Below are 25,438 nucleotides of genomic sequence, written 5' to 3'. Positions count from 1 at the left end.
GTGGCTTTTTTTTGTTTTTTGAAGAAGAAGGAGCTAATATTCAGCTCAGGAGGTACATTTTTGGTCAGATGACACGGAAAAAATCATTGAAACTCTTTAGATGGCTTCAGAAGAAGAAACTGCCGAAGAGGAAAATGAAATACAAAAGGTGTAAACATGTGAAACTGAAGAGATGGTCAAACACTGGAGACCAATATGGAAATATTACCAAACTAATTTGTTATCTCTTATCAATATTGTATTAGAAGAGGATGATCATAAGTCCCTATTTATACTATAGTATTTAGATATGGGCTAGTGTAATTTCAAATAATTTATTTGGGGACAAAGGACAAAAGACTTTTTTGATTTGAAGAGAATCTTTATATTTATCTCACTTTACAGTCTGGAAATATGTTGAGTATTATGGCTGCCACACAATTATTTAGATTGTTAGCTGTGGTTCTAAAATCTAAAGCTAAAATCCGTCCCGCACAAACCGATATTCTCATGATCCAAAGTAAAAAAGTGGAACAGTTTTAATTAACATTTTACCTACTATTATAACTTATTGTTGTAATTAAACTAAATCTGTACAACAAGCAATAAATAGGAATATTTTTACAGTATTTACAGAAAATTCCCTCAACTCAGCGACCCAGACTGCAAACTACACCGTATTGGTCCTGAAGGTAACACAGGTGATCCAACATGGTTCTGCTCATGGAAGCAGCTGAACGGAACCAGAACCGCGGAGCTGGAATCTGGACCCGGCGCCGTCGTCAGGAGCTCAGCGCTGCTCCTCCTGAGTTTTGACTGAAGGTATGAAGCTTCAGTGGATAAAGTTCTGATCGGGTCCGGCCCAGTCGCCATGTTTTAAATGTAACCACAGTCCAGGCGGTGACCGCTGTTCTCGCAGCCGTTCAGTCTAAATCACCTCTGTGTTGAGCTTCTTCTTCTGTGGTTCTGTTACGTTCAGGAAGCTGATCCGATGCTCCGCCGCATCGCCATGCTCCTGCCGGCTGCGGCTTCCAGCTTCCGGTGGCGGCGATGAGCAGCAGGCCGGTTGGCCACGGGCCCTGCAGCGGCCCCGCAGGACCAGGGCGGCGGTCAGGGCCACCGCACCGAGGGTCACGCCCGTCAGGACCAACACGATGATGAGCTGCAGGTCTGAGAGTCCGGCGGCGCCGCGCTCTTTCACCGTCACCTTCACCTTCCTGCTGTCGGGGCGCCCGCTGTCCCAGCCTGGCGTGGTCCAGACGGGCCGGCTGGCGTTGGGGGGCCTCGCCGTCTCACAGGTGGTCCCGCTGAATCCCGCCTGGCAGAGGCAGGAGAAACCTCCGGCGCGGTCCAGGCAGCGGCCGCCGTTCAGGCAGGGCTGGCTGATGCAGTCGTCCGTGTTGACGGTGCAGAAACGGCCCGTGAATCCCGCCGGGCAGAGGCACGAGAAGCGGTTCAGTCCGTCCACGCAGGTGGCGCCGCTGGCACACGGTCCCATCAAACAGTCGTCGATGTCGGTCTCACAGCGGGACCCTGTGAAGCCGGCCAGGCAGCGGCACGCCAGCTCTGCCGCGAAACCGTCAGCGTCCTCACACAGACCGCCGTTTTTACAGGGAGACCTGGAACCAGAGCAGAACCACAAGGGTCATGAGACACGTGTCAACAAGTCAGTAAACATGCTAACGTTAGCCCTGAAGGTGGAACCCGCCCCGTGTGATGCCCTGACTCCGCCCCCAAACACAAACGATGAGTGTGGCGATGAGCGGTGCTGGTCAGGGTGAGGGAAAGTGACCGAAACGTGGAGCAACCAGGGCGACCACTGCTGGTTTCCCCACAGATGTGTCTCTGGAGGCGAGGGTCGTCCCCGGGCTGACGTTTGAACCAATAGGACAACAGCCACTATTTAACCCTAGGGGGCAGCACTGAGACCGCTTTAGCGCTGATGTTGCAGAACTAAATACGTTCACAGGAACATGCAAAGAACTGCACCGTAGCATTACAGTGGCACCATGGGCCCAGTTAACACAGCTGATCTCCATAACAGCAGAGCTGGTGAGGTTCACAGCTACGGTGGCCCAGAAGGCCTCTGGAGTCAGAGGGGCCCGGTCGCTCTAAGGAGTCTTATAGTAACGTTTTACAGTAAGCGAGTCAGGGAAGAACCAGAATCCTGCCTGATGCATGTGACGTCAGACCACCAATCACCTTCTCTGGTGACACGGGCCCATCCTCTTCTCACAAGCCGGACCGTGGAACCCGTGTGGACACAGACACCTGAAGTCTCCGCTGTCCTCCAGCAGACAGGTGGCGCCGTTGTGACAGGGCTGCGTCTGAGAGCACACGCTGAGGTCTGACGGGAGACACAACCAGGACGCCGTCATCAAACGTGACGACCGCAGGCCTTCCACCTGTTCTCAGTCAGGGAACCGCAGTTACCTTTGTCGCAGAACCGTCCACCCCAGCCCGCCTCACACGTGCACTGCCACGGCTGCAGGCAGGAGCCGTACACGCAGCCGGGCATCGTCACGCAGCGCTCGCACAGCTCACCTTCCCAGCCAGGGTCACACCTGGAAGGAGAGCAGGAGGAGGTGAGAACAGGTGTTAGAGGTGAGAACAGGTGTCAGAGGTAAGAACAGGTGTCAGAGGTGAGAACAGATGTCAGAGGTGAGAACAGGAGTCAGAGGTGAGAACAGGTGTCAGAGGTGAGAACAGGTGTCAGAGGTGAGAACAGGTGTCAGAGGTGAGAACAGGTGACAGAGGTGAGAACAGGTGTCAGAGGTGAGAACAGATGTCAGAGGTGAGAACAGGAGTCAGAGGTGAGAACAGGTGTCAGAGGTGAGAACAGGTGTCAGAGGTGAGAACAGGTGTCAGAGGTGAGAACAGGTGACAGAGGTGAGAACAGGTGTCAGAGGTGAGAACAGGTGTCAGAGGTGAGAACAGGTGTCAGAGGTGAGAACAGGTGTCAGAGGTGAGAACAGGTGTCTCCAGGAGATGGTGAGATGGGAACGTCCAGGACTGAAAAACCAAACAGATGGAGGTGAAACTAAAACATTTCAGCAGGAATGTCCGACCAGACCAGCAGAGCTTCCTGTCAGCCCTGCTGCAGGAGCTGAGTCCCCACAGCATTCAGGCCGGGCCGCAGGAACCGTCAGGAACCGTCAGGAACCGTCAGGAACCTGCAGGAACCGTCAGGAACCGTCAGGAACCGTCAGGAACCTGCAGGAACCTACAACCTAATCGGCTCCTCGTCATCGTGTTCCAGCAGAACCGCAGAGAACCTGCTCCCTCCACCTTCCTCCATCAGCGCCACCGCTGCCGCACCCAGAACCAGAACCTGATGGTTCCACCTCAGGAACCACCTGACTGCTTAGTTCTGATCCGATCCGGTTTATTCTCAGTGAGTTTGATACACTTTGTCTTCACATGCAAGCAAAGTTCCCCAGTGTTCCTCTTAGAACCATAAGAGTCATTTATTTCCTACAGCAGGCAGGTCCAAAGTGCGGTCCGGGGGCCAATTGTGGCCCCTGGAGCGCACTTTGTGCCGACCCCCCCCCCCCCCCCCCAAAAAAAAAAAACTGCATTTGGTTAACTGGAAAGATTTGGCTGATGGAGATGGAAACGTTTTATTTCTATTAGGCTAAAATGAATGAAAATGTTGGGTACAACACAATATATTTACCTTGTTACGTTCTATTTAATTTCATAGTAAATACGACCACATCTGTCTGAGCACTTTATCTCAAATGCAAACTTTTGTGCTTTAAAAGCTGTTTTATTCTTTCAAATATTTTATTAAAATTATCTAAATACGGCAAGTGTTTCAAGATAAATCCTGTTCTCATACTGCGAGACCAAAAATAATTCAGTTTTTTTCAGTCTAGTCTGACATAATTATTATTCATAATTATTAATATAATACTCAATTATTATTATTATAATTAGCAAACTGGCTGACCATCTTTAAATAAAGCAAATTTGGTTCTGCAGTGATTTAACATCCTTTTTTTAATCTGAATTATTTGTTCAATTGAATTCAGATTTTGTAAAGCAGGTAAAAAAAATCACAAGATCATTTCTGGGTTATTTTTTATCGTTATTATCCATTTTTTGGACTTTGAGAACTTTTGACTGGAGAAATTCAGCCCAGCTGCCAAAAGGTTTGGACTTGCTTTACAGTCTCGTTAATTTGGACGTTTCCATTCAGGGAGTCCAGACTACACCCAGCAGAACCCTGTTGTCCTCCTCATCAGCACACCTGAACAGGTGACCTTAAACAGGCCCTACCTGCCGCTCACACTCAGAGCACAGAAGGAACTACCGCCCCCTGGTGGTGATAACCATCCAGTGAGAAGCAGAGTCCTTCAGATGGCCCTCAGCCTGAGGCGCTGTCCATCCACATGGGTCAGAGACAGGAGGATTTACAGTTTCATCACTTTCTGAGGAGCGTTGGGTTCTCTGGGGTAGGCTGGGTTCCTTTAATAGATTTAAACCATAAAACTCAGCAGAAACATCAGATGTTCCCTGACTTAGACCAGACTGAGCTATATTTCAGTTATTTGTCTGACTTCCAGGACTGTCCATGGAAGCAGCCTTTATCCCAGCTCCCCGACCTTTGTCCCACAGGTGCTGATCACGTCTTACCTGCAGACGCCGAACTCATCACAGCGACTGTTGGTGAGGTTGCAGCTGCAGTCGCTTCCTGCAGGAAGAACGGGAGAGGTCAGAGGCGATGGACAGAGTAAAGCTAAACTGGCATTCAGGGACCACTTCTAATCTGGAGACCCTGAAACAGCTCAGAGCTTCATCTGCTCTCTGGAACTGGAGGTACAATCTTCTAGAGAACAGCAGGAACATGCAGGGAGCTTCACTGCAACGTTCTCAGGACAGCGACAAAATCATTACTGAGATTTATTTAGACATTTTTTAGAGAAGACTAAAGTTCACAGGAAATAGTCGGGACGTTTCCAGGCTTCCTTCAACCTCAGATGCCTGAAAACCTTTTAATGCCAGTTTAAATGAGGATGTTTATTTAATCCCAGTTTAAATCAGAATGTTTATTTAGTCTCAGTTTAAATCAGGATGTTTATTTAATCCCAGTTTAAACCAGGAAGGTTATTTAATCCCAGTTTAAATCAGGAAGGTTATTTAATCCCAGTTTAAATCAGGATGTTTATTTAGTCTCAGGTTAAATCAGGATGTTTATTTAATCCCAGTTTAAATCAGAATGTTTATTTAATCCCAGTTTAAATCAGGATGTTTATTTAGTCTCAGTTTAAATCAGGATGTTTATTTAATCCCAGTTTAAACCAGGAAGGTTATTTAATCCCAGTTTAAATCAGGAAGTGTATTTAATCGCAGTTTAAAACGGGAAATGTATTCAATAATGTATTCAATCAGGATGTTTATTTAGTCCCAGTTTAAATCAGGATGTTTATTTAATCCCAGTTTAAATCAGGATGTTTATTTAATCCCAGTTTAAAACGGAAAGTTTATTTAATCGCAGTTTAAATCTGGATGGTTATTTAATCCCAATTTAAATCAGGATGTTTATTTAGTCCCAGTTTAAATCTGGATGTTTACTTAATCCCAGTTTAAATCTGGATGTTTATTTAATCCCAGTTTAAAACGGGAAATTTATTTAATCCCAGTTTAAAACGGGAAATGTATTCAATACCAGTTTAAATCAGGATGTTTATTTAAGCCCAGTTTAAATCAGGATGTTTATTTAATCTCAGTTTAAATCAGGATGTTTATTTAATCCCAGTTTAAATCAGGATGTTTATTTAATCCCAGTTTAAATCAGGAAGGTTATTTAATCCCAGTTTAAATCAGGAAATTTATTTAATCCCAGTTTAAATCAGGATGTTTATTTAATCCTAGTTTAAATCAGGAAGTTTATTTGATCCCAGTTTAATTCAGGAAGTTTATTTGATCCCAGTTTAATTCAAGAAGTTTATTTGATCCCAGTTTAATTCAGGAAATTTATTTGATCCCAGTTTAATTCAGGAAGTTTATTTAATCCCTGTTAGCCGTCACGCTAACATGTACCACACTCAGGTCAGGACTTGGACTGGACCGATCCACAGCCTTAATGTTATGTCCAGGCAGAACCAAGAATTTAGCTTAAATGGAAATTTAGTGGTAAAAATAATTTAGAGCTGATTTGTAAATAAAACACGTTTCAGAAGAACTGAGAAGGTTCTTGGTGCTGAGGTCCGAACCATCTCCTGTTTGGTTCCTTCAGACTTCAGAACCGTTTGGGTCTGTGACGGCTGGCTGTGGTTCTGCTGATGGTCTGTAGAACATCTTCATTAACAGTAAAAACGCATTTTTGTAAGCAGGAAGCCGGCAGAACCGGTTCTGTCTGTCCATGGTTCTGAGAACCCGTCAGAGAGTTAGTGGCTGCAGAACCGGTTCTGTCTGTCCATGGTTCAGAGAACCCGCCACAGAGTTAGTGGCTGCAACGCTGGCTCCATGTTTAGACCCTGACCTCTGACCTCTGGCCGTGTGGCGGCTCGGAGCAGCTGATGCCGCGGCGGATCAGGTGTCGGCTGGAATGGAGCGGGATTGTTTTCAGAACCCCAGAACGTCTCCGTAATCCGAGACGGGCCGCTGCAACAACAAATGGTGAGACGAACGCCTCAAACGAGGACGTCTGCCCGCCGCCACGCGACCCGCTGCCCGTCACGTGTCAAAGGTCAAACACCAGAAACGTAGGAGTGGCGTGAGGAAGAGCAGCTCTCACAGTCTTCACCAGGAGAAGGAAAAGCCGGGAAGTTGTCAGGTCCAGATGTTCTGGAGTTCTCCTGGCGGAACGTTTTATTGGTTCCCAGCCGTCCTCCGCTGCAGCTTCGCCTCCACAGCAGGTTCAGACATGAAATCTGGATGTAGAGGATCAGATTCTCTCTGAGGTTCTGATCCAACGCTGGGGGCCCCTGAAAACCTCTCAGAGGTTCCTCCTGATCCCAGACGTTCTGCTGCGGTTCTGATGTTCAGCAGCTGAAACAGCAGGAACCTGTTCTCACCACCACATGTTTTAGTCTCCTGCGTTGGTGAAACACTTTTAAGTTTAAATTTAAACCCTTTAAATTTAAAGTTTAGAGTCTGACTCTGTGCCGCGGGCCCTCAGAGGCCCCGTCCCTCTCTCTGGAGACCTGCAGAGCTTAGCGAGCTGCAGGCGGAGCCTTTATGACTCCAGTTATTCAGATGAACTGAGTGTCACAGCAGCAGAGTGGGAACCTGAGGTCTGGGTGTGTGACCCACCTTTACCTGCACAGGGCGGGGCCAGGATGGCGAGGCGGCAGCAGCTCAGCAGCAGCAGGCCGGCCGCAGCGCGCACCGCCGCCATGTCGACCGCAGCGAGCCGGCGTCCTGCAACAGAGAGAGGAGACGTGAGACGCTGAAGTGGAGAGTTCTAGAGCCGTTTAGTTCTAGAGCTACTGCTGCTTTTGGGTCATTGTTCTGCTGACGACCCAGTTAGAACCGGGCTTCTGCTGTGGGACAGACTGAGGTGTACGGAGGAGTTGATGGTCCACTCAGTCCTGTGGCCCCAAATCACCAGCCCTCCTCCACCGTGCTTGACTGGTGTGAGGTGTTTGCTTTTTTCTAAACCTGTTGAGCTGGGCTCATGTTAGCATGCTAAGCTAATGTGATGCTAAAAGCTAACATTAGCAAAGCAATGAGCAGCAACATTTACTGTGAAGCTGATTCAGAGCTCCGCAGAAACAGGCAGAAGCTGGGTAGTGAGTACAGGAAGCCTAGCTTTAGCATAGCTCAGATAATAGCATGCTAGCTCAGATGATAGCATGCTAGCTCAGACGATAGCATGCTAGCTCAGATGATAGCTCAGATGATAGCATGCTAGATCAGACGATAGCATGCTAGCTCAAATGATAGCTCAGATGATGGCATGCTAGCTCAGATGATGGCATGCTAGCTCAGACGATAGCATGCTAGCACAGATGATGGCATGCTAGCTCAGATGGTAGCATGCTAGCACAGATGATGGCATGCTAGCTCAGATGATAGTATGTTAGCTCAGACACTTGCATGCTAGCTCAGATGGTAGCATGCTAGCTCAGATGATAGCATGCTAGCTCAGATGGTAGCATGCTAGCTCAGACACTAGCATGCTAGCTCAGACACTAGCATGGTAGCTCAGGTGTTGCACTTGTTCCCTTTGAGCCAGGATGTCTGAGCTTGGTTCTGGTTCTGGAAATTTCCCACTTCTTCTACTGCGACTCACAAATTGTTCAAATGCTGGAGAAACCCATGAGGACCTTTGGGCTCTCCGGGCTGGAGTTCTGACTTCAGACGGCTTGGCAGCCATGAATTCAGGCTGCTGAATAGAAATGGAGAAGACCAGAAAATGCTCTGGTTGGTGCTGACTGACCCGGTCTCCTCAAACAGAGCTTCAGGTGCAGCAGGTGGACTCATGCTTTGACGCTCTGGTTCTGGTTCTGGTCCTGGAACCCGTTTCAGCCCCGCTGTGGGCCGATCTGAGCCCAGGCGCCTGCGGGTCGGCTTTCCGTCCCGGGGTGAACCCAGAGCCACTGGGAGCTTTTTTAAGACGTCTCTGCAGGTTTACGGCGTCGCTGTGTGAAGCTGAGACGTGAAGCTGAAGTCTGTCCTCAGATCAAACGGCTGAAACTCGAGCTGCTGACAGTCGGCGGCTCCTTCAGCTCCACCTGCCAGGGTCCACCATGTCTGCAGGAAGCTCAGACCCTCGTGGCTGTAACCTTAACTTCACATCAGAACGGTCTGCCAGAGGGAGGCCCAGATCTACGGTTCCTCTCCAGCCCTGCATGTCAGGCAGCAGAACGATTCCAACCGATGGTCCTTCCTCCCAACACGGCCCATCCTGGAGGATCCCGATCCATGAGGAGTTCCTGGAGTTTCTACTAATCATCTTCAAGGCTCCACCAGCCCAGAGTCATTACCCGTTTCTGGTTCCTAAACCCTTTAATGTTCTGTGCTGGGCCAGGTCCAGCCGTACCCTCCTCTTCATCGAGACATGCCTCTGGAAGATGGTTTTCCATCGTCTTGTTCATGATGAAGACTCAAATTCTCTGAACCAAAGCTGGACTTTTCTGCATCAAAGCTCCCATCAGAGGAGATGATCCAAGCACAGACCATAGTGCAACCTCCACCAAACATCTGGAGAACCGATCCATCTGGTCCATCTGGTCCATGAAGGTCCATGATGGCCCATGATGGTCCATGATGGTCCATCTGGTCCATGATGGTCCAAACTGGTCCATGATGGTCCATGATGGTCCATGATGGTCCACATCCTATGGTCCATGATGGTCCATCTGGTCCATCTGGTCCATGATGGTCCATCTGGTCCATCTGGTCCATGATGGTCCATCTGGTCCATCTGGTCCATGATGGTCCATAATGGTCCATGATGGTCCATGATGGTCCATGATGGCCCATGATGGTCCATGATTGTCCATCTGGTCCATGATGGTCCATGATGGTCCATGATGGCCCATGATGGTCCATGATTGTCCGTTCCAGAAGCCTCTGAGCCATGAGAAGCTGATGCTCCTCTGAGGAGAACATCAGGTTCTTCTCCGCTCAGTGAAGGCTTTGGAGGTATTTATGGACCTTCAGGGTGAAGGTTCTCCAGAACCATCCCTGCTCCATGAGGTTCTGTCAGCTGATGTTCAGGGAACCTTCTGAGGGATCAGAGATCGCTCGTATCTGGCTGCCTCTGATCCACACAATGCATCTAGAGAGAAACTCTGAAGAGTTATTCACTGAAGAGTCCTTCACTGAAGAGTCCTTCAGTGGGTTCCTGATTGTGAGGGAGCTCATGGATCTACTCATCTGGAGATCCTCTGAGCTACTCACAGATGCTTCTCCAGAACATCTGTGTCTACCTCTGTTCTTCCTACACCGGGTTCTGTGTCAGCCTGAGATGCAGGAACAGATGGATTCCTCCTGTCAGTCGGTGCTGTGGGAAAAATGTCTGGAAGCTGATTACTGACAACCAATCAGAGCAATCCACCTCCTGCTGAGGTCATGTGATCTACCTGCTCCTCCTCCTCCTCCTCCTCCTCCTCCTCCTCTGAGCCCACGCCGTCGACTGTCAGGCAAACAAGCAGGGATTCCAGGGAAGAGCTGGCTCTGCAGAGACAGGAAGCGACATGCCTGGATTACTGCTGGCGTTCGTGTGGCCCGCATACCACAGACCCCCCCCCCCCCCCCCCCCCCCCCCCCGCCTGTTTGCTCTGCACAGAGAAGAATGGGGGAGTGTGCTGGAGGGAAAGCAACAGGTGTTTGGTGGAGCGGCGGTGAGTCACAGCGGACCTCCTCCATCATCCTCACGCTTTGAGGAAGACTCTCCTGCAGCCTTCACCAAACACACGCCGTCTGCACCGGCCAATCAGAGCGCAGAGAATCAGGCGCTTCACCAGGACCAGCAGGCCTTAAAGAGCCAAACGTCTGCCTGGAGACGGTCCCTCACCTGCAGGTAGGGTGTACCTGCAGGTGAGGGACCGTCTCCAGGCGCTCAGCTAGCTCATCAGACGTGCTGCTGGTCCTTCCCACCGCCACAGCTGCAGGAATCTGCCACTGGAATCTGCCACTGGAACCTGCCACTGGAACCTGCCACTGCAGGAATCTGCCACTGGAATCTGCCACTGGAACCTGCCACTGGAATCTGCCACTGGAACCTGCCACTGCAGGAACCTGCCACTGGAACCTGCCACTGGAACCTGCCACTGCAGGAAACTGCCACTGGAACCTGCCACTTGAACCTGCCACTGCAGGAACCTGCCACTGGAACCTGCCACTGCAGGAAACTGCCACTGGAACCTGCCACTGGAACCTGCCACTGTAGGAACCTGCCACTGGATCCTGCCACTGGAACCTGCCACTGGAACCTGCCACTGCAGGAACCTGCCACTGGAAACAGCCACTGGAAACGTGGTTTTCTACGGAGGCCAGAGCGTCCTCCAGTGGCAGATTCACGTCTCTGGAGGCTTTAGGCTCGCTGACGTCCTCCTCGCTGCGGTTTCACTTCAGGAGCTCTGAAGGACGAGGACGCTTTGTGAAGAACTCTGTCTGATTCTGAGAAAAAGATTTTCCCTAAAATGACTGAGAGCTGCTTTTAGTCTGAGGGTTCTGGTGGAAACGGGCCGTGGTGGTACCAAACGTCTGCTGAGGATCTACTGAACACGCAGTGTTGTTGAACCGAACAGCACACTATTATCGCCCTAAATGGCTTTCCATAAAGTCTACGTTCTGCAGCAGAACCTTTACCAGCAGCAGGAGACCTGATCCACTAAGGTCCGGTTGGTCCGTCCTGCAGCTACGCAGTGGACTGTGGCCGGCCCGGCGCCTCCAGTGCTCCTTCCTGTGCTTCAGCCATGTGAGGAAGCAAAGCTTCTGGAACCTGAACTGACTCTGAATCTGTGGGTCAGCTTAGATCCTCTGGATCCGCAGCAGACTGAACCTTTTACGGGTCAGAACCTGGTCTGGTCTCATCAGCGGGGAGCCAGAAACCTGAACCTGCAGCAGCTGTATTTGACATTAGGTAAAGCTGAAGAGCAGCAGAGGCATGAATCCCAGTCACATCACCTGAAAGGTGATCCGGCACGTTTATATCCAGACGGCAGGATTTACTGCCGACACTTTCCCAGGATGATGTCACCTGCTTCACAGCGGGCTCCTGGTGGTGAAACTCAAACCTGCTGCTTTGGCTGAAAGCGCTGCACAGGAAGCACTTCTGACCAATCAGAAACAAGAACCAGGACTAATGCGGAGCTCCACAGGGCTACGTCGCAGGTTCTGACCTGTTTTCATCCAGGATGCTGATTCTGAAGAACTCATGTTCAGCGTGGCTCTGATTCTGTCAGCACACCGTCCTAAATTATCCACCTGAAGTGGTGGATAATTTAGGACGGTGTGCTCAGTGTGTGCGATCAGTGTGTGCGATCCGCTACAGAACACTGCAGAACCACTGCAGGATGTTTCAGCTACAATTTGCATGAGGCCTAGATTTCCGCTTGTGTTCCTGTTGTTATACATCCAGGTCAACAGGTGGCAGCAGTTTCATGGAGTCTAACAGCTAGAGCACACGCCGCTAACCCAGTGAAACAGTCAGTGGGTTTAATGGGTTTAAACATTTAACAGCAACGGGTGGGGGGGGGGTCTGAAAACGTCTGGACAGGACTCCTTAGTATGTCAGCGGTCTCCATGGTCAGAGGGTCTGAATAGGTCAGTCAGGGAGGAAGGAGGCAGGAAAGGAGCCTGGATGCTTCCTCTCATAACTCCTTTAGCCTAGGAACCTCACAACGTCCCTTACCAGCGCTAAGGAGCTATAAGGAATCCCACAATCCTTTGGGGGACATTACTTGAGCACAAAATTAACTAAATCATGTGTAGAGCTGAACAGGAAGTAGGAGGTAGGAGGTAGGAAGTAGGACCAGGAGCTAGGAGCTAGGAGCTGTTATTAGAACATTTTGGACAGAGCTTCTAAGTCATGCAATGGAAACACGGATAGATACTAAGACACAAACAGCCTCCAGCACCACAGCGCCCCCTGCTGGACTGGAGGTCTGGATGTTTGGACAGAACGTCAGTGAACATCGTAACCGTAGAGAACATGTTTTCATCAGACATGGTGAGATGTGTTTATCATGAGGCTTTGGGTGTTTGCTGCAGACTGCCCCCCCCCCCCCCCCCCCCACACACACACACACACACACACACACACACACACACACACACACACACACGCAGCTGTCTTAGTGTCATGAGAGCCTGTCAAAGCTGAGATTCTGTGATTTTGTTTAAGTTTAAAAGCCATTTATTAAGCCCCGCCCACTTCCATCATCCAACCAGACTGAAGCTCAGGTGATAAAAACACATTATTACCTTTACAGGGTTTAAAAGGTCACAGCGAGATGCTGAGAGAAGATTCAGAGGTCCTGTCCCTAACCCTCGGAGTGGAGGAAGTTAGATTAAAACGTGTAAGTCAGAGTTAAGCCACGCCTGTGGGTGTAGAACCTGTGAGCTGCTTTTACATGGCCTGAGGCGTGAAAGCTGCCCTGACACCTATCATCTGAGCTAGCATGCTATCATCTGAGCTATGCTAAAGCTAGGCTTCCTGTACTCACTACCCAGCTATTGCCTGTTTCTGCGGAGCTCTGAATCACTGGTGTGAGGTGTTTGCTGCCCTGACAGCGCTGCTCCTGCCCAGCAGGAGCAGCGCGCACCTGAGGACACCTGAAGGAGACTCCTTACCTTCACCTGAAGCAGAGGAGACTCCTTATCTTCAGCTGAAGCAGAGACTCCTTACCTTCAGCTGAAGCAGAGGAGACTCCTTACCTTCAGCTGAAGCAGAGGAGACTCCTTACCTTCAGCTGAAGCAGAGGAGACTCCTTACCTTCAGCTGAAGGAGACTCCTTACCTTCACCTGAAGCAGAGGAGACTACCTTCACCTGAAGGAGACTCCTTACCTTCACCTGAAGCAGAGGAGACTACCTTCACCTGAAGGAGACTCCTTACCTTCACCTGAAGGAGACTCCTTACCTTCACCTGAAGGAGACTTCTTACCTTCACCTGAAGGAGACTCCTTACCTTCACCTGAAGGAGACTTCTTACCTTCACCTGAAGCAGAGACTCCTTATCTTCAGCTGAAGCAGAGGAGACTCCTTACCTTCAGCTGAAGCAGAGACTCCTTACCTTCAGCTGAAGGAGACTTCTTACCTTCAGCTGAAGCAGAGGAGACTCCTTACCTTTACCTGAAGCAGAGACTCCTTACCTTTACCTGAAGCAGAGGAGACTCCTTACCTTCAGCTGAAGCAGAGGAGACTCCTTACCTTCAGCTGAAGCAGAGGAGACTCCTTACCTTCACCTGAAGGAGACTTCTTACCTTTAGCCTGAGCTGTCCTTCCTGCCGCTGTGAAAACCTGCATCCACCGCTGGCAGCCAGCTCCTGTTCTCCCTGTGTGACGCACACATGCTGCTCCTCGCAGGTTTCCTCTCTACGTCTGCCTTGTCCCCAGGCTGCAGCAAACAGGGAGCAGGCGGCGCTCCGCCCCCCCCCCCCCCCCCCCCAACCCCCCCCCAGATGGGTGCGACCCTGACAGGCGGGAGGAGTCAGGCTCAGAGCGTGTTGAATCAGAGGATGTTCAGTTTTCTCTCAGGTGAAGTCTGGTGTTGATTGGACTCATTAACACTCTCTGTTTTCCTTTAGCACCTTCTGCCCCCCCCCCCCCCCCCCAGCTGTCTTCCTGTGTGCTGAACACTGTTGCTAACATCCTGAGCAGCCAAAGCTTCGCGGTGAGGGTCCCAGAGCGCAGCGGCTTCACATCTGCCTGCAGACCAGCAGCTGCCTGGCGTGCCGGCAGGCTCAGACTCGTCTGGGCTGGAACCCAGCGCCGCCTCTAAATGTTTTTCAGGAACTTACAGACAATTGATCCTGACAGCCGACCTGCTCCAAAACAAGATCCCTGCAGCCCCATAGGCCGGGTACGAGGGACTGGTTCCAGACGTTCTCTGCTATCAGCAGAACGGGTCATAAACCGCCTGAAGTACCGTGTTCAGATCAGACGCTGAGTTCTGGTTTTATCCTGAATGTCATTCTCTAAAGGTCTCCAGGAGAACATCAGGTCCACACGCAGAACCTGTGGATTGGTTCCCTCACTAACTGTGGAACAACTTCTACAGGAACCATCGTCCATCTAATGATTAGAAGAACATACTGGACCTGCAGAACCTCATTTGTACCATTTAGTTTGGTAAATGGTTCTGACCCTCCTCCAGAACCTTAATATATCCAACATGATACAGAGATGGTCCAGCTTGGTCACTGAAACAGATCACTTTGGTTCAGACACGATGGATTTCATTTTCAGATTTTAAAGAGCTTTAAAACATCCAAACAAGGAGATCAAAGCTCATAACAATAAAATCATAAAAACACAGAAAACAAAATACTTGAGTTAATGTGCTAAGGAAACATTATGAGCCTTTCTGAACACGTTAATCTGCCTTTAAATAGTTCAGGTCCAGAGTGGTTCCGGCAGGAAAGGCCCGGCCACCTCCAGCTCAGTGCCTGGATCGTCCAGCAGAAACGGACTGGACCTCTCAGAACCGCCACACACACACAGGTTCAGATAAATAAGAGGTCCAAGGCGTTAAAAACGAACAAAGTTCAACATCATTTGTAAAATGGACAGGAAGCCAGAGCAAAGACTCTAAACAGGGTGATGGGGCGGCTTTCTGGACAAGCTGAAGGTGGTTTAGGCTCTTAGACACTGACATAGAGTCAATTACAGCTTTAAATGTAAAACATTACCCTTACATTTTTAACTAAATACATTCAGGGTTCTGTTCATTTAACCAAACCCCCAGCTAACCACTGTCTGACAGCACCAGTAGATCTGAACATCGTCAGCGTAGCGGAGGATAACTGGTGCTGGCTCCAATAACTCCAGGCTGCAGCTGATAAATAAATAAAAGGGCCAGGAACGGAGCCCTGTGGGATCCCACATGAAGGAGGAGCACCAGAAGAGCTTCTCATCCTGACAGGAACGTTCTGAACCACTTTAGTTCTGGGCCACACTGACTTTTTCAAACTACAGTTACATTATGTTTTATGCTCCTTCTAGAGTTTATTAATATTATTCATCTATAGACATTCACAGCTATATTAACTCAGCGCAGTACGGCCGTTGACTGCAGACCAAACAGTAGATGGCGCTGTTGTGCCGTTTAGCAGGACTGATCCATGACGTCCTCTGCGGCGTGTTTCCTGGTCAAAAAAGGTAAGGTTGTTCTAAATGTGACCGCGGGTGGCGGTGGGGGAAAGGGGGGTGTTGTTGGGGGTGTTGAGCGCTTGATGAAGGTCTAACCTGCTGGATGAAGTCTAGCAGGAACAGCTGGGAGATTCCTCTGCTCTAAACTGAGAGCGTCTCAGACCACCTGGCTCACAATGGAGCTCTGTTTATCCAGGCAGAGAATGGGGGGGAAGCCTTGACCCCTCCCTCCCCACAGCAGCTGAGCCCCCCCCCCCCCCCCCCCCAGCTCCTGCCAAGTTTAAATGGGAGAATCTGGCCCCACATATTTCCTCCATGACAGCCTTTGTCTTTGTTTCCTCCTCTGCCTCCTTGTTCTTGATTCCTTTCCTTGTCCCACTCTGTCCCGCTGGCGTGTCCTCTGTCTGTCCCTGCTGTCTCTGTTCCTCCATGTCAGCAGATCAATTTAGATAACCTCAGAGACAGGAGCCTGGTTCTGATGGGTTCTGTGAGAGGTTCTGGAGCTGCTTGAGCTTAGTGTGGTTGTTAAACCGTTTCTAAGTCCAAAACGTTCCGGTTTGTTTTGGTCCATTTTAGTTTGACAGCTGATCTTTGTGAAGACGTGAAATAATTGGACAGTTTTCCTTTTCTGGATTTTAAGTGAGATTCAACACATTCAGAAATAAACGCATAATGATCTACTAAAGGATGCTCAGAATGCTTTTCCACGTTTCTGTCGTTACCAGAGCTAATTACCCGTCCTGTCGTTACCAGAGCTAACTACCCGTCCTGTTGTTACCAGAGCTGACTACTCATCCTGTCGTTACCAGAGCTAACTACCCGTCCTGTCGTTACCAGAGCTGATTACCCGTCCTGTCGTTACCAGAGCTAATTACTCATCCTGTCGTTACCAGAGCTAACTACCCGTCCTGTCATTACCAGAGCTGATTACCCGTCCTGTCGTTACCAGAGCTAATTACCCGTCCTGTCATTACCAGAGCTAACTACCCGTCCTGTCATTACCAGAGCTAATTACCCGTCCTGTCGTTACCAGAGCTAACTACCCGTCCTGTTGTTACCAGAGCTAACTACCCGTCCTGTCGTTACCAGAGCTAATTACCCGTCCTGTCGTTACCAGAGCTAATTACTCGTCCTGTCGTTACCAGAGCTAATTACCCGTCCTGTCGTTACCAGAGCTAACTACCCGTCCTGTTGTTACCAGAGCTGACTACTCATCCTGTCGTTACCAGAGCTAACTACCCGTCCTGTCGTTACCAGAGCTGATTACCCGTCCTGTCGTTACCAGAGCTAATTACTCATCCTGTCGTTACCAGAGCTAACTACCCGTCCTGTCATTACCAGAGCTGATTACCCGTCCTGTCGTTACCAGAGCTAATTACCCGTCCTGTCATTACCAGAGCTAACTACCCGTCCTGTCATTACCAGAGCTAATTACCCGTCCTGTCGTTACCAGAGCTAACTACCCGTCCTGTTGTTACCAGAGCTAACTACCCGTCCTGTCGTTACCAGAGCTAATTACCCGTCCTGTCGTTACCAGAGCTAATTACTCGTCCTGTCGTTACCAGAGCTAATTACCCGTCCTGTCGTTACCAGAACTAACTACCCGTCCTGTCGTTATCAGAGCTAATTACCCGTCCTGTCGTTACCAGAGCTAACTACCCGTCCTGTCGTTACCAGAACTAACTACCCGTCCTGTCGTTACCAGAGCTAATTACCCGTCCTGTCGTTACCAGAGCTAATTACTCGTCCTGTCGTTACCAGAGCTAATTACCCGTCCTGTCGTTACCAGAACTAACTACCCGTCCTGTCGTTACCAGAACTAACTACCCGTCCTGTCGTTATCAGAGCTAATTACCCGTCCTGTCGTTACCAGAGCTAACTACCCGTCCTGTCGTTACCAGAACTAACTACCCGTCCTGTCGTTACCAGAGCTAATTACTCGTCCTGTCGTTACCAGAGCTAATTACTCGTCCTGTCGTTACCAGAGCTAATTACCCGTCCTGTCGTTACCAGAACTAACTACCCGTCCTGTCGTTACCAGAACTAACTACCCGTCCTGTCGTTATCAGAGCTAATTACCCGTCCTGTCGTTACCAGAGCTAACTACCCGTCCTGTCGTTACCAGAACTAACTACCCGTCCTGTCATTACCAGAGCTGATTACCCGTCCTGTCGTTACCAGAGCTAATTACCCGTCCTGTCATTACCAGAGCTAACTACCCGTCCTGTCATTACCAGAGCTAATTACCCGTCCTGTCGTTACCAGAGCTAACTACCCGTCCTGTTGTTACCAGAGCTAACTACCCGTCCTGTCGTTACCAGAGCTAATTACCCGTCCTGTCGTTACCAGAGCTAATTACTCGTCCTGTCGTTACCAGAGCTAATTACCCGTCCTGTCGTTACCAGAACTAACTACCCGTCCTGTCGTTACCAGAACTAACTACCCGTCCTGTCGTTATCAGAGCTAATTACCCGTCCTGTCGTTACCAGAGCTAACTACCCGTCCTGTCGTTACCAGAACTAACTACCCGTCCTGTCGTTACCAGAGCTAATTACTCGTCCTGTCGTTACCAGAGCTAACTACCCGTCCTGTCGTTACCAGAGCTAATTACTCGTCCTGTCGTTACCAGAGCTAACTACCCGTCCTGTCGTTACCAGAGCTAACTACCCGTCCTGTCGTTACCAGAGCTAACTACCCGTCCTGTCGTTACCAGAGCTAATTACCCGTCCTGTCGTTACCAGAGCTAACTACCCGTCCTGTCGTTACCAGAACTAACTACCCGTCCTGTCGTTACCAGAGCTAATTACTCGTCCTGTCGTTACCAGAGCTAACTACCCGTCCTGTCGTTACCAGAGCTAACTACCCGTCCTGTCGTTACCAGAGCTAATTACCCGTCCTGTCGTTACCAGAGCTAACTACCCGTCCTGTCGTTACCAGAGCTAACTACCCGTCCTGTCGTTACCAGAGCTAATTACTCGTCCTGTCGTTACCAGAGCTAACTACCCGTCCTGTCGTTACCAGAGCTAACTACCCGTCCTGTCGTTACCAGAGCTAATTACCCGTCCTGTCGTTACCAGAGCTAATTACCCGTCCTGTCGTTACCAGAACTAACTACCCGTCCTGTCGTTACCAGAACTAACTACCCGTCCTGTCGTTATCAGAGCTAATTACCCGTCCTGTCGTTACCAGAGCTAACTACCCGTCCTGTCGTTACCAGAACTAACTACCCGTCCTGTCGTTACCAGAGCTAATTACTCGTCCTGTCGTTACCAGAGCTAATTACTCGTCCTGTCGTTACCAGAGCTAATTACCCGTCCTGTCGTTACCAGAACTAACTACCCGTCCTGTCGTTATCAGAGCTAATTACCCATCCTGTCGTTACCAGAGCTAACTACCCGTCCTGTCGTTACCAGAACTAACTACCCGTCCTGTCATTACCAGAGCTGATTACCCGTCCTGTCGTTACCAGAGCTAATTACCCGTCCTGTCATTACCAGAGCTAACTACCCGTCCTGTCATTACCAGAGCTAATTACCCGTCCTGTCGTTACCAGAGCTAACTACCCGTCCTGTTGTTACCAGAGCTAACTACCCGTCCTGTCGTTACCAGAGCTAATTACCCGTCCTGTCGTTACCAGAGCTAATTACTCGTCCTGTCGTTACCAGAGCTAACTACCCGTCCTGTCGTTACCAGAACTAATTACTCGTCCTGTCGTTACCAGAGCTAATTACCCGTCCTGTCGTTACCAGAGCTAACTACTCGTCCTGTCGTTACCAGAGCTAAGGACTGAGGGGCTCAGGTGGGAGCTCTGAGGTCCACAGCGGTTCTGCAGAACGCCTTCAGGTCCATCACACCTGTCCTCCTGCTGACCTGCTTCAGACAGACAGCAGCAGCTGCAGGAATAAAATCTACTGAATGTTCTCCATTCCTCCCGTTACTTCCATCAGTCCCATAGCTGACGTATCACAGCACGGGGTGGGGTGGGGGTCTGCATTGTTTTCGAGCAGCTGGACATTGTCTTCATCTCTCTGTCCAGCAGGGACACGATAATCTGTCCAGCAGCTGCTGTGAGCGGCGTCATGTGATCTGATGGAGCTCGTCTTGTTTTTCTACAGATCATCCGTTTCCACCAGCTGATGTCTTTATGATGGACGTCCTCATTTATGGTCCAGAACAGCGATAGAACCCCAAATACCCACAGCAGAGGACAGATGAGAGACGCTGAGCTGTCCACAACCCAAACACCGTCAGAAATGTCATCAGGAGGACGTTTCTGCAGGTTTTAGTCGTCTGTGGGCGGGATTCTGTGCTGTGAGGACAGTTCTGGAGTCCTGGGACGTCTCCCGGTCTGTCCTCTGAGGACACTGGGACAGACAGGGAGGATGTTTGAAATGCAAAGCAGCCTGTTCTCCATCTTGGTATGAGTGCTTTCACCCCATCACAGGAAGTGAGTATTTTCTGATAAACCCTGCTCAGACACGTCCAAGTCCTCAGAGAGTCCCCGCGTCTTTGAAACAATGTGACGTCTCCCCTGAAAGACTTTAGAGGGATGAAAGTTTAATGATCCTGCAGGAGAAAGTGGGACGCTGCGGCTCAGACACAAAGGAGGCAGGATGATGAAACCTGACATCAAGTCAGGAACGCTGCTGCTCACCAGATCTGCAGCCGCTCCTGGTGGGGAGAACCTGAGTTCTGTCTGCAGGCGTGTCCCCAGAACCCGTCCAGAAGGCCAGAGAACACTGAGTTCTGTCTGCAGGCGTGTCCCCAGAACCCGTCCAGAACGTCCAGAGAACGCAGAACGTCCAGAGAACACTGAGTTCTGTCTGCAGGCGTGTCCTCAGAACCCGTCCAGAAGGCCAGAGAACCTGAGTTCTGTCTGCAGGCGTGTCCCCAGAACCCGTCCAGAACGTCCAGAGAACGCAGAGTTCTGTCTGCAGGCGTGTCCCCAGAACCCGTCCAGAAGGCCAGAGAACACTGAGTTCTGTCTGCAGGCGTGTCCTCAGAACCCGTCCAGAAGGCCAGAGAACCTGAGTTCTGTCTGCAGGCGTGTCCCCAGAACCCGTCCAGAACGTCCAGAGAACGCAGAGTTCTGTCTGCAGGCGTGTCCCCAGAACCCGTCCAGAACGTCCAGAGAACACTGAGTTCTGTCTGCAGGCGTGTCCTCAGAACCCGTCCAGAACGTCCAGAGAACCTGAGTTCTGTCTGCAGGCGTGTCCCCAGAACCCGTCCAGAACGTCCAGAGAACACTGAGTTCTGTCTGCAGGCGTGTCCCCAGAACCCGTCCAGAACGTCCAGAGAGCGCAGAACGTCCAGAGAACACGAAACGTCCAGAGAACGCAGAACGTCCAGAGAACACAGAACGTCCAGAGAACGCAGAACGTCCAGAGAACACCTCTGAGCGACGTGGAGGAAGACACGTGTAAAAAGGTTAATAAAGAATGTACAGGTTAGAAAGGAAAGCTGCTTCCTGCGTCCCGTCTGTCACCAGCAGCACAGACACAATAATAATAATAATAATAATAATAATAATAATAATAATAATAATGATAATAATAATACTCACTATTCCCTTTTTTAGTAAATATGAGAGAACTGGACGTTTATTTAGGGAAGGATCAGTAAATGTTCCGTTGAGTCCAGGTGAGAACCCGTTCCTGCTGAGCTAGATCTATATTTCAGGCTGATGCTATATTTCTTATAATCCACTGGACATGGACGATCACAGACAATGATAATCACATTTTTTAACTTTTAACTGACATTTAAACATCTTTCACTAAATCTACACGGAAAACGTTGCTGTGATAAAGTAACTGTGAATGTGACAGAAAATACTTTGTTAGGGTTAGAGACACGCTGATGTGAGCCTGATGGCTCCATAAAAGATAAGAAATGGATGGAGGGATGATGGAGGGATGGATGGAGGGATGATGGAGGGATGATGGATGGATTAATGATGGATGATGGATGGATGGATGGAGGGATGATGGAGGGATGATGGATGGATGAATGATGGATGAATGATGGATGGATGAATGATGGATGGATTTATGATGGGTAGATGATGGATGGATGGATGATGGATGGATGATGATGATGGATGGATTGATGAATGATGGATGGATGGATTAATGATGGATGGATGAATGATGGATGGATGATGGGTGATGGATGGATGGATGAATGATGGATGGATGATGGATGGATGATGGGTGATGGATTGATGGATTAATGATGGATGGATGAATGATGGATGGATGATGGATGATGGATGGATGATGGGTGATGGATGGATGGATGAATGATGGATGGATGATGGATGGATGAATGATGGATGGATGAATGATGGATGGATGGATGATGGATGAATGATGGATGGATGGATGATGGATGGATGAATGATGGATGGATGGATGATGGATGAATAATGGATGATGGATGGATGATGGAGGATGTATGAAGGATGGATTAAGTGGATGAAGGATGGATGAAGGATGGATGGATGGATGAAGGATGGATGGATGGATGAATGATGGGTGATGGATGGATGGATGAAGGATGGATGGATGATGGATGGATGGATGAATGATGGATGGATTAATGATGGGTGGATGATGGATGGATGGATTGATGGATGATTGATGATAGATGGATGAATGATGGATGGATGGATTAATGATGGATGGATGAATGATGGATGGATGATGGATGGATGATGGATGGATGATGGATGGACGGATGGATGATGGATGAATGATGAATGATGGGTGATGGATGGATGGATGAAGGATGGATGGATGATGGATGGATGGATTAATGATGGGTGGATGATGGATGGATGGATTGATGGATGATGGATGGATAGATGGATGAAGGATGGATGGATGGATGAATGATGGGTGATGGATTGATGGATGGATGAAGGGTGATGTAAGGATGGATGGATGGATGGATGATGGATGAATGATGGATGGATGAATGATGGATGGATTTATGATGGGTAGATGATGGATGGATGGATGAATGATGGATGGATGGATGATGGATGAATGATGGATGATGGATAGATGATGGATGGATGATGGATGGATGGATTGATGGATGAATGATGGATGGATGGATTAATGATGGATGGATGAATGATGGATGGATAGATGGATGGATGGATTAATGATGGATGGATGAATGATGGGTGATGGATGGATGGATGGATAGATGGATGAATGATGGATGGATGGATTAATGATGGATGGATGAATGATGGATGGATGATGGATGGATGATGGATGATGGATGGACGGATGGATGATGGATGAATGATGAATGATGGGTGATGGATGGATGGATGAAGGATGGATGGATGATGGATGGATGGATAAATGATGGGTGGATGATGGATGGATGGATTGATGAATGATGGATGGATGGATTAATGATGGATGGATGAATGATGGATGGATGATGGATGAATGATGGGTGATGGATGGATGGATGAATGATGGATGGATGATGGATGGATGATGGGTGATGGATTGATGGATTAATGATGGATGGATAATTGATGGATGGATGATGGATGATGGATGGATGATGGGTGATGGATGGATGGATGAATGATGGATGGATGATGGATGGATGAATGATGGATGGATGGATGGATGATGGATGAATGATGGATGGATGGATGATGGATGATGGATGGATGAATGATGGATGGATGATGGATGAATAATGGATGATGGATGGATGATGGATGGATTAAGTGGATGAAGGATGGATGAAGGATGGATGGATGGATGAAGGATGGATGGATGGATGGATGAATGATGGGTGATGGATGGATGGATGAATGATGGATGGATGATAGATGATGGATGAATGATGGATGATGGATAGATGATGGATGGATGATGGATGGATGGATTGATGGATGAATGATGGATGGATGGATTAATGATGGATGGATGAATGATGGATGGATAGATGGATGGATGGATTAATGATGGATGGATGAATGATGGGTGATGGATGGATGGATGGATAGATGGATGAATGATGGATGGATGGATTAATGATGGATGGATGAATGATGGATGGATGATGGATGGATGATGGATGATGGATGGACGGATGGATGATGGATGAATGATGAATGATGGGTGATGGATGGATGGATGAAGGATGGATGGATGATGGATGGATGGATAAATGATGGGTGGATGATGGATGGATGGATTGATGAATGATGGATGGATGGATTAATGATGGATGGATGAATGATGGATGGATGATGGATGGATGATGGGTGATGGATGGATGGATGAATGATGGATGGATGATGGATGGATGATGGGTGATGGATTGATGGATTAATGATGGATGGATAATTGATGGATGGATGATGGATGATGGATGGATGATGGGTGATGGATGGATGGATGAATGATGGATGGATGATGGATGGATGAATGATGGATGGATGAATGATGGATGGATGGATGGATGATGGATGAATGATGGATGGATGGATGATGGATGATGGATGGATGAATGATGGATGGATGATGGATGAATAATGGATGATGGATGGATGATGGATGGATTAAGTGGATGAAGGATGGATGAAGGATGGATGGATGGATGAGGGATGGATGGATGGATGAATGATGGGTGATGGATGGATGGATGAAGGATGGATGGATGATGGATGGATGGATGAATGATGGATGGATTAATGATGGGTGGATGATGGATGGATGGATTGATGGATGATGGATGATAGATGAATAATGGATGATGGATGGATGATGGAGGATGTATGAAGGATGGATTAAGTGGATGAAGGATGGATGAAGGATGGATGGATGGATGAAGGATGGATGGATGGATGAATGATGGGTGATGGATGGATGGATGATGGATGGATGGATGAATGATGGATGGATGATGGATGGATGATGGATGGATGATGGATGGACGGATGGATGATGGATGAATGATGGGTGATGGATGGATGAAGGATGGATGGATGATGGATGGATGGATTAATGATGGGTGGATGATGGATGGATGGATTGATGGATGATGGATGATGGATGGATAGATGGATGGATGGATGGATGAATGATGGGTGATGGATTGATGGATGGATGAATGATGGATGAATGGATGAATGATGGATGGATGGATTAATGGATGGATGGATGAATGATGGATGGATGAAAGATTGATGGATGGATGAAGGGTGATGTATGGATGGATGAAGGATTGATGGATGGATGAATGATGGATGGATGGATTAATGGATGGATGGATGAATGGATGGATGGATGAATGGATGGATGGATGGATGAATGCTCTGTCTGTAAATTCTTTGCATAATTATCTTTATTTCGTCTCTCATATTAAACATTTTTGTTCCGGATTATTTTTGCCGCCATGTTTATCCATTAATGTCAGACACCGGATCAAGGTTCTGTGGGTCAGAACCGAGCCGGATTAAGGTTCTGTGGGTCAGAACCGGACCGGATCAAGGTTCTGTGGGTCAGAACCGGACCGGATTAAGGTTCTGTGGGTCAGAACCGGACCGGATTAAGGTTCTGTGGGTCAGAACCGACCCGGATCAAGGTTCTGTGGGTCAGAACCGGACCGTCTTCCACATCCAGCAGTAACTGGAACAGAACTCC

The 25,438-nt window shown here is 48.9% G+C and overlaps 1 protein-coding gene across 8 annotated transcripts; it reads right to left on the bottom strand.

Moving 5' to 3' along the window:
• Nucleotides 1-340: 340 nt before the first annotated feature.
• Nucleotides 341-14,033, bottom strand: dlk2 (delta-like 2 homolog (Drosophila)). 8 transcript variants are annotated; one of them, XM_036126340.1, is made up of 7 exons: nt 13,865-14,031; nt 10,017-10,110; nt 7,240-7,347; nt 4,618-4,675; nt 2,413-2,543; nt 2,182-2,326; nt 341-1,598 (listed from the first exon to the last, which is right to left on the bottom strand). In XM_036126340.1, the coding sequence occupies exons 3-7, from the start codon at nt 7,322-7,324 to the stop codon at nt 908-910; spliced, it is 1,110 nt and encodes a 369-aa protein (XP_035982233.1). In that variant the 5' UTR covers nt 7,325-7,347; nt 10,017-10,110; nt 13,865-14,031; the 3' UTR covers nt 341-907. The 8 variants fall into 8 exon arrangements, with proteins under 8 accessions (XP_035982233.1, XP_035982232.1, XP_035982227.1 ...); XM_036126339.1 differs by lacking the exon at nt 10,017-10,110 and having other exon boundaries at nt 13,865-14,033; XM_036126334.1 differs by lacking the exon at nt 13,865-14,031 and having other exon boundaries at nt 10,017-10,700.
• Nucleotides 14,034-25,438: the final 11,405 nt, after the last annotated feature.

Source organism: Fundulus heteroclitus, chromosome 22 (genome assembly GCF_011125445.2).
Source record: "Fundulus heteroclitus isolate FHET01 chromosome 22, MU-UCD_Fhet_4.1, whole genome shotgun sequence".
Classification (NCBI taxonomy): Eukaryota; Metazoa; Chordata; class Actinopteri; order Cyprinodontiformes; family Fundulidae; genus Fundulus; species Fundulus heteroclitus.
This window is presented reverse-complemented; position numbering and strand designations above follow the sequence as displayed.